At 41.5% G+C, this 17728-nt stretch overlaps 1 protein-coding gene across 2 annotated transcripts in view; it reads right to left on the reverse strand.

Annotated features, from left to right (window-relative positions):
* SLC15A2 (solute carrier family 15 member 2) overlaps nucleotides 1-17728 on the reverse strand; it is a 71955-nt gene that overhangs the window by 31310 nt on the left and 22917 nt on the right. For both annotated transcript variants that reach the window (XM_083446845.1, XM_083446844.1), the window contains 5 exons: nucleotides 10231-10321; nucleotides 5944-6021; nucleotides 3992-4074; nucleotides 1927-2013; nucleotides 861-950 (listed from right to left, as the gene is read on the reverse strand). In XM_083446845.1, the coding sequence (XP_083302971.1) occupies nucleotides 861-950; nucleotides 1927-2013; nucleotides 3992-4074; nucleotides 5944-6021; nucleotides 10231-10321 (429 nt within the window). The remainder of the gene's footprint in view (nucleotides 1-860; nucleotides 951-1926; nucleotides 2014-3991; nucleotides 4075-5943; nucleotides 6022-10230; nucleotides 10322-17728) is intronic.

Here is a 17728-nt window from a genome sequence, read left to right on the forward strand (position 1 = left end):
TGGCACTATTTAGTGAGAAGCAATTCCAATGAAAATCCTCATTATTACATATTTTACGTGGCTGTTTATTTGTATATATATTTTAAAATTTTATATATGGATGTTTTATCATGGCCTATACTTGTAATGCCTAATAAAGGTTTGGCGAAGTTAAAAATGCATTAGATTACGGGAAATTGCATTGCAATGATATGTGTTAGGAGGTAAAACTGCATACAAAATTGTGCATGTTTGGAGCAATTTGCTGATGAATTTTCATGACAGCTTTTTAAAAAAAACAGTTCAGAAAACTAGAGAACCGAACATAAGACTGTGAAAGTCACTGGTGAAGGTCACCTTTTACTTTCATACACAGTGGTGTAGTGGTAAATTCTGAAGTGCAGGAGCTAATCAAGGAGTCCTGTGGCACCATAAAGTCTAAGGTTTTTTTGTACCCTGCCTGTATCCCTAGACCTAGTTATTTGAGAGTAAGTTCCATTGATCACAGTGGTGTTTACTTCCGGCTGCATAGGTTTAAACTTGCAAAGCACACTGAAATTTAAGAAAAGATCTTCAGCCCAGCTGAAATGTAGCCTTAAGCTTTTTATTAGAAATGAAAACAAGCTTGCAAAGATGTACTACTGCCATTTAAATTGCTAACCTAACCTACTGTAATGCAGAAACCCCATTAAAGGAAAGGACCTGAAAGCCTTATTACTAGCTCAATCACTTGCCAGAACAAAGTGTGTCTGCCAATTACCCTGGTGCTTTACCCAATGATGTCATTGCTCCCGTTCTGAAAAAAAGTCCTGCAGCTGCATTATCTTGATACTGGGGCTGAGGGGTACAGTGAAGCCACACTAGATAGTACTGCACATTACCTGTTGATCAAAGAGAGCCCAGAACATTGGCAGTGGTATGAAGAGAAACAGGACCCGTGTCACCATTTTAACTTCAGTTATCAGTTGGTTCTGTGAAGGGAAACACAAAGCAAAAGGCAATAATGGTTAGTAGGAAAGAAAGGTCTATAAGCAGCAGTCTCAGACATTATAATTTTGCTGCATGGAGGTGAACTCTGTGTAGGAAAATATGTGTGTTTTCCCTAATATCAACTTTTATGCTTTAAGCACACCAGTTCTGCAGTTGATGTGTTCAGGTACTTCTCAATCTGTTCAGCTCCGTTGTGGAACATTTTAGATGCAATGACTTTGGAGGCTGATGCAAAGAGAGCTATGCCTATGCATATTTGGGGTGACCCAGTTACTGCAGAATAATCACACATGGCAGATCTGGTTATGGATATTTGAGCAAATGTACTGTAAACAATGTGAGCGAATATAGCAAGCACAAGGGAGGAACAAAGAAAACGGGTAGGCAGACATGCACTGCACCAAATCAATGTATCTCAGTATCAGGGAACACACTACTTTTTCAGGTATACACTAAAATCGTAAGGTGTGATTGTGACAAACACATGCCTATAATAGAGGCACACTAACCACAGAGCTGGAATTGGATGCACCTTCCTGAACAGTGTGCTCATGGTGGCAAACTTGGGTTAGTTCAGATCTAAACTCCTCTGTTCTTTGGTGCTTTGTTTTGGGAGAGGGACAGTTTACAAACAAATTTCCACTATGGCTGATGTTGGGAGTTTCAGTTTCCCTGTATTCACCCTACGATTCCCAGCCAGTGTTGCAAAGTTGTGTATTCATTCCATAAAGGAAGCACACATGCACAAAAAAACTGAAGTCAATTTAGGGGGGGAAATGTATTTTTTGTACATTCTCTGAAGACACTTACAGTGGTCTTCAGGAGACACTTGCAGTGATTTTGAATGAAGATGAGGAGAGTTGATCCATTTCTACATTCTAGCTGTTATACTCTGATAGCTCACATCTTACTGGAGGAATATATATTAAAATACTTCAGATCCAAATATTGACTTACTGAGTATTTTTCTGAGGCCCAGTCCAGCCAGTGCTCCCTTTTAGGAATGTGCCGGGATCGATTTTTGATCCGGTTTGTAACAGCAAACTAGAGGGGAATAAAAGCAATTGAGAGATGTGTAGGTTATGGAGTTTCTCCTACATTTGTTTGACTTAGTCCACTGCATAAAGCCCATTACAATTAATTACATCATTTCTTACACAATCTTCTATTGTTTTATTGACCCTACTCTCATGCCATATATCATGAGTGGAGAACCTGTGGCCCTTGGACATTGGACACTAACTCCCATCAACCCCAGCAAGCATATTCTGTGGTCAGGGACGATGGGAATTGCAGTCTAGCAACATCTGGAAGGCCACGAGTTCCTCATCCCTGTCTTAAATAAGGTTTCATCCTTTTCGTTGATTCATTGGATGACTTCCACAAGACACAAAGGATATTATTTTCTGGGTAATGGCATTTGTTGTATGAATAAGGCCTTGGGTTCTATACCCCTTTGTCCAGCAAAGCAAATCATGGCATGCGTGGCATGCTTGATATTGTTCCTGCAATTCTTGGTCTTTTTCTTTTCACAAGAAAAAAGGGGCAACATTTAACAACTGCTGGTAAGCTCCATATCTGTAGTTGACTGCATATCTGCAGTGTCCTTTATTTTGGAAATGTTGATCTGGAAAATCTAGATGATAGAGAAAAGTTTCCTGTCCTTGAAAAGTAAGACCAAGTTTCATTCACCCCAACATTTTGTCAGTGGCCCAATGCCAACTCCAAGTGGGCCCCACCCCTGAGAGAGTCCACCTCCTCCTTGCTGCTGTTGTCATTGGCCATTATTTTCCCTCTCCTTCAAGACCCAGATGGAGAATTCAAGGCAAGTGAAGGATGCTGTTTTTTCCTCCTCCCTCTCCTCACTCCTTGCATGCCCAGAGGAGGCAGATGAACAATGACAGCAGAGATAAGGTACAGAAGTGTCAGGAGGCCCAGAGGATCAACAGTAGATCCCCAGAGAGCCCTACTCACTGCAGTGGCAACCCTATGTTAATGAGGAGGGTGTGATGATTATTGAGGCAGCCATACTCAGCACATCATCATCAATTGCACTTCCTTTGGACAGAGAATTTCCATTTATCTGTAATGGCTAATAGCCACTGAGCAACCCATTCCCTAGCAAGCTATTTAATCCGTTTTAAGAAACCACCTTAAGCTAGTGGCCCTCACCACACCTTCTGGTGATGAATTTCATATAATAATTATGTACTAATGATTGTATGGGAAACAACTTATTTTGACTGCAGTTAATACAGTGCCAATCAATTTCACTCGTTAACCCTGAATTCTAATATGCTAGGAAGGGGAGAATGAGAAAGTGATGTAATATAACCCTTCATACCATTCACAATTCTTCACATGTCCATTGCATCACACCCCTGAGTTATATTTTTCCTAATCTTTTTTTTGTTTAAGCCTCAAATGCCTTGTTGTGCAAATTGTCACAGTGACCTCAGTGCTGGAGTAAAGTAATACTAATCAGGATGATGGATGGTAGGGAGCCATTCTGGATGTTGAGCAGCAGAGCCAATGAACGCTTTTGGCCCCAAGCCCTCTGGTTTAGATCCAACGTGCAGTTATGCTTTGAGAGAAGTTGGACAAAATATTCCCATGTATTACCTTTGAGTCTGAATGGCTACTTGGCTAAAGTCCCTTCTCCAATCTGAAGCTGGCTCTTGGAATCATTGACATAAAAGCCCTACGCAGATGACTGAAAGAGTGGAGATAATCAGTATATCCAGCAGGGAGCAGGATAATGTTGGCTGCCTGCCCCTCCTCTGCTTCATTGTGCTGATCAGGTATTCTGCCCAGGGCCTGTTTGTGTGCAACATAGAGGCCAGAAGCAGCAGCAGTAGGCATTATTCCACTGCAGTGGAATTTATTTCTAAGCAAATCTATATAGGATTGCACTGTAAAACTCATATGGCTAATCAATTAACATCAGGGTCAGACATGTGGAAAATATGATTTTACAATCTCAGAGTCATGCATGAAAAGGATATCTAAGAAACACACTTACCCCAATGCACTTGCAAATTTCAAGTAAGATATTTCCTTCTGGTGGAGTCTTTTTGTACATTCCATTTCCAGCAATAAACACAACTATAAAAGAAGTGTGGTATGAATGTAGGCAAAAGGAGTTACTGTACATCCAATGTAGCTAGGCATCTGCATGAAGAAACTTTCATAGTTGGTCCTGGGGGTACAGGGACCTTTCAGAATAGCACGGAAAGGGGCACAGAGGGATTCAGTAGGCAGGAGGCACAGTAAAAAATCAGGTGCCTCGCCTTGACCAAGCAGAAGCACTTTCCACTGCTTTAGAAATCTTACGAAGAGTGTGTCCATTGAGACAAAGAATGCATTTTTAAAAAAATCTAAGTGTCCCCAAACATTGATTGCTATAAACTTTATTTAGGTGTTCAAATAATGCATGGGGGGGGGATGGATAAAGTGTGGAGGAGGTGCTGGCGCATACAGCTGCACATCCACTCCATAATTCAACACAAGAACTTACAAAAAGCCCTGCAGGGCCAGGCCAAAGGCCCATCTAGTCCAGCATCCTGTTTTGGGAGTGGCTAAATTGGAAGCCCAGCAGAAGCCCTTGAGAAGAATCTGAGCACAACAGCAAGATTCGCAGCAATTGGTATTCAGAGGCATGCTGCCTCTGACAGATGAGGGAGAATGTATCCATTATGGCAAGTTGCCATTGACAGCTTTATCCTCCATGAATTCATCTGCTGCTCTTTCAAATGCATCCAAGTTGGTGGCCGTTAATACATCTAGCGGGAGCAAATCCCATAGTTTGACTATGTGCTGTGTGAAGAAGCATTTTCTTTTGTCTGCCCTGAAACTTCCAACACTTAGCTTTGTCGGATGTCCCCGCTATCTACGTTGTGCTTAATTGCTCATGGAGAAGAGAACGATGTGGGATGGAGGGAGGCATCTGTGGTGTGATTGAGCATTATGGACAAAGTAGTTTTTAAATTTTGCCTAACCCAACACAAAGAAGAGCAGATTTGAAAACCATCATGCATAAAAAAATACTATTTTCATTTGTCACTGTAACAAATGAAATACTGGACTAAATGGTCCAGTCATCTGATTTGTTCTGGCATTTAATTTTGTTGCTATCACAGGCATGTGTTGGCATGCACACAGTATACATGTAAAGAAACACACAAGTAAAATAGAAGCATGCTTTGAATTGGCATTTAATCTGGGCTTCTGTGTGTGTGTGTGTGTGTGCGCGCACATGTGTCCGTGCGTACCTTGAGCCATAATTATTAATAACCCAATTTGGAGGGGGAAGGGAACTAACTAAAATCTTAGCTTTGGTCCATTCCAATATATGCTCTGAAACTTAATTGTGCCCACCTCATATCACTGAAGGATCTGCAGCCATATCAACAAATAGCAGGAACAGCAACAAATCCATTTTGGGTAGACTTTTTTTTAAAAAAAAGTGAAAGAAAAGAACTGCAGCATTTGCTGGCGTGTTTTCCCTTGACTGCTTCTGTGATGTACTATTCAAACAGTAATGTCAAATGATATCCAACAGGCACAGTACACAAATACGAAGGAACCATGTGGCAAACAGGAGGCTTCTAGGATTCTGCTGGCATGTTGTTGGGTTTTGTTTGGTGTGTGTGAAGGGGGACCATTCCTGCAACATCAGCTGCTGTCTAGTGGCATCTCCTAGTCTTTGCTGGGAAGACTTCTATTCCAGAGGGCATTAAAGCAGCTAGACAAATAGAAGTGGGGGTGGTGGGGTGGTGGTGGTAGGAAACACTGCCTTTTTCATTGCACAGATTGTTCTCTCCAAAGCAAAAGGTAGCATTTCTCCGGGCCACTGGGTGGACACTGATTCTCTGCTGTGACATCCAGTTGCTCTGCTTCAAGCAATACAGTATTGCAAAGGGGTTGATAAGATGTTAGCACTGCCGCTGCTCTGTTACAGCACCACCTACTTACTGAGAGCGATGACCATGAGAGCAGCAGGAACACCAAAAGCTAAGGCATAGCAGTCTCCACCAAAGCACTCCACATCACCTAAGAGAAGCAGAAACAGAACTCCCTTTCATCATGTTTCAATTCTGATTCCCACCCTTCCTTCCAATGCCATAATAAAAAGAGATGCCCATTACCACCCTTTTCTTTGCTTGAAGTCAACACAGGACAAGTTTTCCTAAGTATACCTGCATGCACTGCATCAGTTTTGTGAGTGGCTCAGAATGTATGCAGATCAGGAAATAGCGTGCCTAGGGCTCTGCTCACTTTCTAAGACTTCTCAGGATGTGGCATTCTGAGGGCAATTCCTGTGACTGTAATTTGTTCTAACTATTTTTAATGTTGAATTTTAAAATTGTCGTAACCTCCCCCAGAGCCAGCTGGTGAAGGGTGGGTAATGAATAATATTAAAAAAATTGTATGAACTGGTGCTTAAAGTCAAGGGCACCTGTAGGCTCACATGTGCCCCCAGAACCTTTCTCTGGTGCCTGCAGGTTCCCCTACATTCATTGAAATTAAAACTCAAAAGAAGCATTTTATTGTAGCCGATAGGCTAGGTTATGGTATGTGCTAGGTTGCGGTGTGTGTGTGGTGCAAATGACTTTTAAAAGTGCATCTCATGCACATTTAAAACACATAACTCTCCCTGCAATAATCCTGGGAAATTTGGTTTGTTAAGGGTGCTGGGAATTGCTGTATCTGGGAAGGGCCAAGTTTCTTGGTTTGGGGGGTGGAATTGTATGCTTCAAATGTGCATTGGATGTGCTTTAAATGTGTGCCCATTTATCCAATCTGCAAACTTGCCCCAAAATGGTTGTTGACAGCTCCTGCCTTAATTAATCTTCCATACACAAAACCTTAACATTGCACTGACTCCAAAAGCCACAACATTACTTTGTTGATAAGAACACTTCCCAACAGTGTGTGCCTGGATATATGCAGTAGATGTGAAAGTGATGGGAAGGGAACAGCTACCCAGGCATCCAGACTGGAGTCCCAGGCTCACCTGGCTGGGTACTCAAGCCAGAACACAGTGAAAGTCAGAGAGAAACCTCTAGACTCATGAACGTGGCCAAACTTCTGAATCAAGGGTTACATACACCCAGCTGCAAATATTCCAGGAGAAGTGGTTGCAGATGCTGTTTGTTCTGCACCGGAACAAATGAAAACAAAACAATTTCACAGCTGAACACCAACAGGATAAAAATAAAATACTGGTCATTATTAACGTGTGACATATTTATCTAAAGTTTATAATGCTGCCTTTGTGTTTGTGCCTAATGTTGGGTTATTTACAGTATTTTGCTTTCAGAGGCATAAGCTGAAATTTGATAGTCCAGAACTGCCCATGTTATTTCTGATTTTCACCAGAGGACGTTTTTAGCTGTTTGGGACATTGGCTTGCTCAATATAGTAGCCACAGAGACCACACAAAATAGCCAAGTTTTAAAGGGAATGTGCTTCTTTTTTCTCTTCAAGGAAGAGTCTTAAAAACCAAACATCCTCATTCCACTCTGCCCCATGCCACAATATTTATTTGTCCTGGCATTGACCTGTGTTGATATAAGATGCAGAGCCTAAAAGAAGCTTCCTTTTCAATCAGCTACAAAATGTTCTGAGCAGCAGCTACTTACCAGTGTTGACACAGGTAAATAGCTTTGCTTTCTGCCTTGTACTTTAGATTAAATATAGAAGGCAAGCAAGTTCCCAATCCAACCCCAGACATTAAATAGGTTTCAAAAACAACACACAAAACACACAAGACACACAAACTGTCTTCTCTTTGCTCTTGTGGATGTGATTGTTTTTCTCCTGAGAGCTGCTCTGTGCAATGTTAAAGGTACCCTCTTGTTCTGTCTGCTTTCACTCCTTGCATCTCAGGACATGGGCTGAAAACACATAACACAACAATTTTGCTGAAGCTCAACAGGTCTATCTGGTCAGTGTATGGGTGGGAGACTGGCCGGGGAACTTTAGGGCAGTGTTTTCTGCCAGACCTGCTGGGGGCCAGTGTAGACAGTTCTGATCTACATAGTCTGACATGCTGTATGGCAGATTTCTATATTCTCTAACGCAGAGCAAGCTGCATAATTCTGCCTCTACTGCTGTTTTGAAGATCCCAGAATGAACGTGGCCTGGCCCTAACAACATCTCAACTGTTCTCAATACGTTGCTATCATACTCCTGCTACCAAATAGAGAAGTCAAAACACGAAGCAAGAAATGGGAGGCATTTGGCCTAACATGGACATGTTAAATATCAGGGGGGTAGTGATGTTTTGATTGAAATGGGCTTTTGCAACTTGGTGGTCAGGAGAGAACTTTACTCAGTTTGGCACATTAACTAAAAACCTTTGCAAATCTATAATGCTCCTGAAAGTTGCTGTGATGTAGAAGAGAAACTGGTATTATGTTATTATCCTAAATTATTTCTCTGGACACACTCCAGAATGTATAATTCTGGGCAGCTTCACAGGGCAGCTTCCTCCCGGCGCGGAGCAGAGCCCGCTGCCCACTGCGGCGGCGGCGGCAGCTTTGACAGCTTCCAAAATAGCAGTGGGCATCGGGCTCCGTGCTGGGAGGAAGCCGCCCAGCGAAGCCAGCTTAGCATCGCTGGGCAGCTTCACCGGGCAGCTTCCTCCCAGTGTGGAGTGGAGCCAGCCGCCCACTGCAGCCATACCCAGCATATAAGACGACCCCCGACTTTTTAACCTTTTTTCCGGGGTTAAAAAGTAATCTTATATGCCAGAATCTACAGTATTTGTCATGTCTTCTCTATGGGAGAAGATGAGACCAGGAGGGAAAACTCCTTTATCTGACTCCCTGTAATATATTTCCTCCTTCCTACATTGTTCCCTTCAGTGAAACAATATAGGACAAGCAAAAGAGCATGGCATCTCTGGCAGGCTGGCATTATCTTGTAATGACTACCATTTTGCTTGTCCCAGATCTGTTGGTCATAGCCCAATCTGTGCTTTTAACTCAATGGGATTTAGAGTACTGAACTCTGTGCTGGTCTGAGGGTAGCAGCCCTTCTGTTTGGGAATGGAATAAAGATCACGAGCAGAAGCTGGGAAAATGCAAGTTGGATCCTGCTGCAACGTATAGTGTTTCTAGGTTCTGCATAGCAGCGCTCCAGAGTCATAGGAGGATGACCTGTCCCATAAATCATAATGAACATATCAGAGTGCTCTTTAAATAATAGTTAAAGCCTTTATATATCAACCTTTTGTGCTCTTCCACACCTGTCCAATGTTCCTGACCCTTCTTTTGGATTCCTTTAGTTTCTTTAAAATTCTTATAGACTTTTATATTCACCTTGTGCTTTAATACCTTTTAGCTTTCTAAAGCACTTTTTCAGATTTTAAATGCTGGTCTATGGCCATAATAAAGATTTGTATTGTATTGCAAGTTGGATCCATAACTGAGCTTACTCAATCACATCTTCTCTTCAATGTTTATATCACAGAAAGTCTTATGGTACTTAAAACAAACAAACAAACAAACATGACACAATCCTTTGCAACATGGGTACAGCACCTGCACATGAAGGAATCCCCCTACCAGATAGAAGAGCATTGTTTCCTCCTTTTCTCTCCCCAGACCCCACTATAGTGCATAAGCATAGGCACAGGCATTCAGCCTGCCATGCTGTTCTGGTGAACTGGAGGTCCATGTGCAACTCTGAAATCTCCACCTTGTCCTCTAATCTCTGATCCACTCACTCAAGGAACATGAACTCCATGTTTGCAATCCTTCCCCAAGTAGAGAAGGCTGGTTAGGTGGACCTCCTGCTTCCATGCCTCCCATTCCCCAGACTGCCCTGGCACTGTTTCTAAAGAGTCATCCATATGTTTCTGCCTCCTTAAGGGGGAATGGGGTTCTGTTGTGTTCTTTTTGGAGCCCTCCAAGGTGCAGTGCTGTACATACAAATTGTATCCTGTTTTAAAAACAACTTCTCTCTGTTCTTTCAGCAGAATCACAGTGGTCTAGTTACTCCAAACAGACATATGATTTTTTTCACGTGGAAATCAGGAAAACCCAATTAGCTAAGGGAGTGGGATAGTCATGCTGCATCTAATTCCCACCGTCATTCTAAATCAATGCTGGGAAACCGGTGGCCCTTCAGATGTTCTTGGACTCCAGCTCCTATTGCCGCACCATGCATGGCTAATGGTCAAGTATGATGGGAGTTGTAGCCCAACAATATCTGGGGGAATATCATCTATCCATGTTGTTAATCAACACTGACCTCTCAGCACAGGGGTAAGGAAAGTAGAGATCAGACTTCCTGCATTAATGGACAGGTAGAAGACAGAGAAGAACTTGCTTCTTTCCTGGCCCTGAAATGAGAGAAGATCAAATCAACATCAGAGATTTTTTTAAACACTGCTTAGAAACATAGAAATGGATTTGTCAACGGGGCTCCATCAATTCCACTCCAGTATGAATTATACATTTGTATTGACCTAAAATAAAATGCAAGGTTAAAATCAAGGCAAGATATAGATTCTCTCTCTTTCTTCACACTTCTATATAAACACACAAGTAGAAGGAAAGATTCTCTTCTCTTTGCATGATGGATGGAGGGGGATTTACAAAGAGAGTAGCAGTTACTTATTCAGAAGGAGCATTTTAATTGAGTCCCAATATAGCCTCATTCAATCCAACTTGGCAGTGCTTGACAGCTCATCATGTCTAGGCAATATTCTCCCAAAAAACACAAATAGGAAAAGAAACATATTCATTATAAAAACGTACACCAACAGCTCAGATAAGGAAAAGGGTGGAAGAAGTTGGCAAAGTGAAGCCATAGTTAGGCAAGAAATAATTGGGATTATATAAATTACATTTCAGCCTTAAGTACATTTGCTTCGTAGTATTAGCTCATTTATTTCAACGGAACCTACTTCTGTAGGCTAAAAATATCCTTGCTAGACTAATTCATGGGGCTGTTAACTTTTGCTTATGCTAACCAGGAGCACAGAAGAAGAACTGATATTACTAATATGCATTACATGCAGATACAGGTGGAATTTACAACAAAATGCTACAGTGTGGATTCCAGCCAGCCAGCCAGCCATGCCTTATGCCAGGGCATTCTAAAAAAGCTAGCAAAGCCATGCAGAATCTTATGGCTGCTCCTTTTCATTAATCAGAACACAACTAAAAATAAGCCATTGAAATCAAAAGTGTTCCAGTTGCCCAGCTCAGGAAGTTAGAACCAGGCAAGAGCAACAAGTTTCCAGGTAATAGGCCAAAGATTCAGGTTTCACAATCACTTATTTAATTGTGGATGACAGAGCAGAGCAAAGAGCCGCCAGTGAAATAAAAAAACTCAGACTCAATATGTGCTCAGAAGCCTTGGCCAATTTACAGCTATTCAGCTATACTCTAATGTGAGTAGCACAGTTAGATGATTTTGATTCTAGACTTAGAGAAAGGACTCTTTAAGATGGTAATGTGCATTACTTCACGTACTTTAAAGTGTGGGAAGCCAGCCCTGCTGTGTTTGTAGCTCCTCCTGCTGAGTGGGGCCCCTCTCTGTTTGCCCCAAAGTGCTGCTCTAATGGCACATCTCACTATTATTGACTCTGAAGTTGGCAAAAATAATAGGCAGACTCAGTTCTCTTTGTACTGGCACAGGGTGATTTCGACGTGAGAAGATGGCAGGAGGGAGAGCAATATATGTAAATGTCTGCTCCACTTTTTACATGAACTCCTGCGGTTATTTAATTTATAAAAAGGTTCAAAATCGTTATACAGTAATGAGAAATTGCCCCATATAGATTTTTTGTGTGCAGAGCTACCTTCCAGTGCTCAAGGTTGTAGAGTTTCACAGGCAGACTATGATAATGAATGGGTGGAATCCAAATATTATTTTCTTAATAATATTTAAGAGGTGCAACAGCAAACCTTTATTTATTTTTCGCCAGTTTGTAGACCACCCTTCCTCATGCCAATTTACTACCCCAAAATGCTTTCATATTTAGGTAAAGCTCCTTCATGAGCCCGCACAACCTTTAGTATCTTCTTTGGAGGACCTGATCAGAGTGCCTCCATCTTCTGAGGGGAGGTGAACAGCAAGAAGAGATAGGACTCAATCATGATGCTTTGTCTCTGGAACATCCTCCCCCTGCTCATCTATTAGGCTTTCTCTCTGATTATTTTTACAATGAAATTGAAAGTGCCTTTGTTGATTTTAGCTTTTCATATCTCAGCTTGCTCACTGGGCTCACACAGAGAAATGCTGTTTGTTGTCCCTCATGTTACAGAGGACCAGCTGGCTTCAACAACAAGTTGGGGTCCACAGCATACTGGTCCCATGCTGTGGCAGACTCTTATGGCAGAGATCTGGCGAGCGCCCTCACTTTGAACTTTCAATTGTATCCAAAGACCTTTTTATGCTGACAGTGAAGTATTCTGTGGGTTTGGGAAGGGTATTCATTGTGTGAGGAAATCTTGCAATGGGTCTGTCCAGGAAACAGCCGGAGTCAGGAAAACTTCAATAGTTGCATTTATTCATGAACAACAACATTCAGACAGAACCTGGTACTGCAGATGAAAGGCTCTATCTATCTAGGTTCTCTCAGTTTCTCATTTTTCCAATCTTAAAATCAATTCTCCAAATTTTGCAGCTATTTAAGAATTCTTTTTTAAATGCGTCAGCATTTTAGTGCCAATTCCTCCTAAAGAACGTATTTTAATATGCAGTTCTGACTAACGTACAGATGTTTGCAAGCATCTTCCCCAAATACAATGCACTTTTGTATGTTACTTCCACAAACAGCTTTATTCTTATGCACACTTTCCCCTAATATATGCATTTTTGTAACTGTTTTGTGCTTGGAGAACTGTATCACAAAATTCTGGTAAGTGTGAATCTATGATTGCTTCCAGACTGTCACTATGAAAGGTAAAGGGACCCCTGACCATTAGGTCCAGTCATGACCGACTCTGGGGTTGCGGCGTTCATCTCACTTTATTGGCCGAGGTAGCCGGCGTACAGCTTCCGGGTCATGTGGCCAGCATGACTAAGCCGCTTCTGGCGAACCAGAGCAGCGCATGGAAACGCCGTTTACCTTCCCGCCAGAGCGGTACCTATTTATCTACTTGCACTTTGATGTGCTTTCAAACTACTAGGTTGGCAGGAGGTCACTATGTAGGGGTGGGATTAAATCACATGCTGGCAAATTATGATTGTCTAATTACAGGTGCTTGGAAGGTCTTGCACAACAAACCCCACCCCATGGACTTTTTATGACAAAGAAAGTCACAGGGAAAATGCAGCATTGTTTAACCTCACCACATTCAATAGCTCACATTATCTAGCCTCCCTGTAAACAAATCAGGATGAATTGGGGTCATCTGGAAACAGCTGAATTTCATTTTGAGTGAATACAGTAATATTGAAAGGGAAGTATGCCACATTTTCTATAAACAGAAACGAAAAAAGTCCATGCTTAGCCTATAGCTTAATTATAAAAATCAAGAGCTGTTGACCATAATTAGTATGCACAGAAACCTTTTTGCTCACACTAAGTATAGCAAATGTAATTTTCTGCAGTTGAATTTGGTTTCCAGATTACTAATTATATATACATAAATACAAGTAATGAAAATAAATATTAAGATTTTGCAAATGACTTTTCACTGTAACTCTTTAAGGGACAAATTGTGCTACAGTTTCATCCATTTACCTATTAGCCCCTTGAGCTAAATAATTCCCACTACCAACTATCGGACCATAGCCCTGCTATGTGAAGGCAACACTGGTTCCTTACAGCCTATCCATCAAACCCAAGACTGAGCAAAGTTTGCTAACTGCTGTTAGACAGGGGTTATCCAAGATGAGTCCCGACAGATGTGGACTACACCTTCTGTCATCCCTAACCCTTCACCCTCATTGACTGAGTATGATGAGAATTATAGTCCCAAACATCTGGAGGACATCACCTTGGCTGTCCCTGTGTAAGACCATTTTTGGTGCTTTTTCTAGTGACTATGACTAGGGAAAGTAGGGTCTGTCTGTTTTGATCCCTTCTTAAAATCAATTCTCTACATTTCAGCAGCAATTTGTAGATTTTCTGTTTTCTTTTAAATCCTCATGAAATTCTTCTGCATGTGTGAATTTCTCCAAATAAACACATTTTTGCAAGCAATTTCTCCTAATGTAATGAATTATTGAATGTTATTTCAACTAATATATTCATGCTTATGCATACTGTTACCTAATATATGCCTTTTTGGGGTATACATTAGCTGGTTACAGAACTGCATCACAAAATTTAGAAAAATGTGAATTCTAAAGGATGGCTGTTTCAGATCTCATACTGTTTCAGAAAGTGCAAATTTGATAAATTTGGCTTTAAATGCAAACTGAATCCAGTTTCTCCCCTATCTCCAGCCTGCGCCTATACAGGCTGATGTAAATGATGCACTGCCTCCACTTGCTTTAGCATATTGCTATCCATTTGGTGCTTTCTGGTATTCAAGACGGACTCTGAAATTATGAAGGCACTTGGGATTCTTGGCATGTAGCTGGTTTGAAGTTATTTATTTTGCTTGAGGTCCATGCTGCATGAAGGACCTTATAGCCTTAAAGCTCTGTCAGCAGTCATTCTCAAGCTTTTGAAAGCGTGATTTCAGCATTCGCATGGACTTTCAAAGCTGTACTCTGGATATCATGGGCTGGTGACTTTTTTAGAGATCTCATTAGGATTCGAGGGAAGGTGAAAGGATCACCAGGCTCAAAATCCCTAAAGCATCTTATGCCTGAATTAACCAGTTTTGATGACTTCACTGGTTTCCACCTCCCACAGACCATGCACAGGCACCTGCTGAGCAACTGCTTCTGTCAACACTTAGCAGCTGCAGAAGAAAACTTCAAAGATCATTCCCCACTTTGTTACTTCCCAGCAGCAGCATCCATAACGTGAGGTGTGAATTTCCAAAAAGGCAGTGCATGAGCCTGAGCCCCTTGACATATTTGTTTTGATTCTGGCTTAGTTCTTCATGCATTTTCGGCAGCTAAATGCCTCCCCAACTTGGGAGTCCACAATTAAGATGTAAATGTATGTCTCATTATGAGCAATCACATCTGGTACATCTCTTGAATAATCTTGATGCCACGGAGGGGAAAGAAAGCGAATCTTGAGTCAGTCAATCCAAGTGTGAAGCCTATAGAAGAGATTCCATTGTCAATGCCATTTTCTTGGTTCCTAGAATTGGATTCCGGTATAATTGGATTTTGGTGGATTTCTGTTGGTTGCTTTGAAATCCCTTCAGTTCCTGATGTACTTCCATTCTGCTTTCTCAATTATTTGCTTTAATTCAAAACTGGATATTTGTGCACATGCATTTTCACTCTCTATCACACTGCGTTTTAAAAGCTGTAGTCATTCTTGTAAAGCTGCATGCGTAGTCACTCTTGGGCATGCAGGAGTGTGATAAAGCCACTCTCATATCCCAAAGACAGTGGGTTGCAGACAGTTCACCATTTTCATGGAGCAAGAGAGCTCACAGGACTCACAACATTTGGGGGAGTCTATTGCCTCTTTCATCCATAATGGCATTGCAAATAGTTCAAAGCTGCAAAAAGGCTTGACATGAAAGTTGATATTGCAGAACTGCAGGAAATATGGTTTGTCATGAAAGTGTTAAAATATCCCAAGAACACAGGTATCATGTGAAAACAGAATAATGTGGGGAAGAGGTAAGGGATCCATCGTGAACATGTGGTAGATTTCTGAAATGCATTCAAATTGATTTCAATGTGCTTGTCATAATTTCTGGAGCAGGATTCAGAATGACCAGCACTACAACAATTCAACACAATTTCCACAATTTACATCTATCTTGAAGTGAATTTCGTAGGCTAGGTAGCAGTTGACAACAGTCTGTAAATATATTAAGCACAACTCCCCACCGTGCGTAAATGAATTATATTGTTAAGTGGCAGTAGTGGGGGTGAGGAAATGACATGTCATCTTGCAGTGGTAGTGAAATTCTTATTTGTACATGTTATTTTGCAGAGTAAGGGCAGTTCTGCACCTTATGATTTTGGTGGGAGTCATAGGTGCTATGATGGTGCAGTCTTTGCCAGATGTTTCAGACTACGACTCCCACAGCAGCTGACTGATGGCAGATGGGAGTTTTAATCCTAAATATCTGAAGTACCTGTTTAAACAACAGTATACATAAATTTTGGAACCCTTAACTAGCCAAGGTTGCTGGCTGCAGCCCATGAGTACCTAAAGAGGTCCATACAGGCATTTGATACAATGTTTGATGCAAAGAACAGCAACGCAATGCCTTGTGTATGTACACAACCTTCTCAATCACATTTTTTTGCACATAATCCTACCTGCCTTGCCACAGAGTATATACTCCAGCTTGCCATAATGCACCCATTACTTTAAAACATAATGGGAGAAGTGGTCCTAAGACACAGGGGCAGGAAGTTACATTGCAATACACTGAATAGTTTGGGGTGGCTCATTTTAAACAGTATGTCAAGAAATTGACATAAAGCTGAGTGACAAAAAGAAAGGAAGTCAAGGATTTTGCCTGCCAGATAAAAACGCATTGACTTAAGCCCATAGTAAGCCTTAAATCTGTGGCCTGCAGCAGGTAGGCATCCCGTGAGTTCTAACAAGCTCCGGCCTGAGGAGAACTACAAGGAAAAGAGCCACATCAGACAGCAAGTAATTCTCTTCACAGCAGTAGGCTAGAATAGACCATGTGGTGCTGCCTGTATAAAAGCTGCCAGGTCACCCTTGCTCTGTAGGCTGAACACCAAGGTCCCAGTCCCTGCGAAAGATACTCTACCCCTGCCTTCTTTGCAGAAGTCAAGTGTGACAAGTGTTATTCCCCTTCCCAGTGTGCATCTGGAACCTATGCACATTAAATTGAAGCACAGCAACCTGCAGGGTAAATGCATGCGCTTGCTCTTTTTTGCAGGCCAAATAACCCGCGGAAAGCAGAAACATGAGTCTGCTCACATGCCTGCTTTTCGCAGGGATGTTGGAGAATTCTAATGGGAATGGAAACAGGAAGGGAAATTAATGACATTTGCTTATTTAGTGCATGTCCAGAATGGAAATCAATCCAGCGAATAGGATTGGTATTCATTGTGGTTGTTTTCAGCCTGCAAACGATTGCATAATTGTTGCTGGGGTTCCCTTCCATTGGCACTGTGGTTCCTTTGCACTGCAATAAATGGCCTTTGCACTGGAAGGAATGTTGTCGAATAATGCAACAAGAATGTAATTAATTATGTAAAATTCCACCACAGTGGACAGCAAGACAAATAATGTAGGTTTTGTTGGATGCTGACATGCAGCAGAGCAGAAACAAGACTGCGTACGATGAACACAGAACACAAATCAATGCCTGCTTACATTCCTACATATGAAGTGAACCTTAGTACATCCTCCTTAAGGAATACACGGCTGAAGCAGAGTGCACATGATAATGATCTTCCAAAAGAAAACAACTGTTTCTTCATTCAGAGTTTGGAATTTTGGGGTGAAACATTCAAAGGTCTCCTCGTCTCCATTAACGATTAGCTTTTAACAACTTCTAAAGATCAACTTAACCCAGGAAGGTAATACTTAACCTCTCAGACAAGAGCACAGTGATTAATTTGGAGGGAATCTGTAAAGCATTTTGAAAACAAGTGCTGTGTGTTCTTGTTATAATCACATACTAATTAGTTGTTAATTAGAAGTTGATTACAAAATATTACT

The sequence above is a fragment of the Podarcis tiliguerta genome (genome assembly GCF_965153285.1).
Source record: "Podarcis tiliguerta genome assembly, chromosome: 1".
Lineage (NCBI taxonomy): Eukaryota > Metazoa > Chordata > Lepidosauria > Squamata > Lacertidae > Podarcis > Podarcis tiliguerta.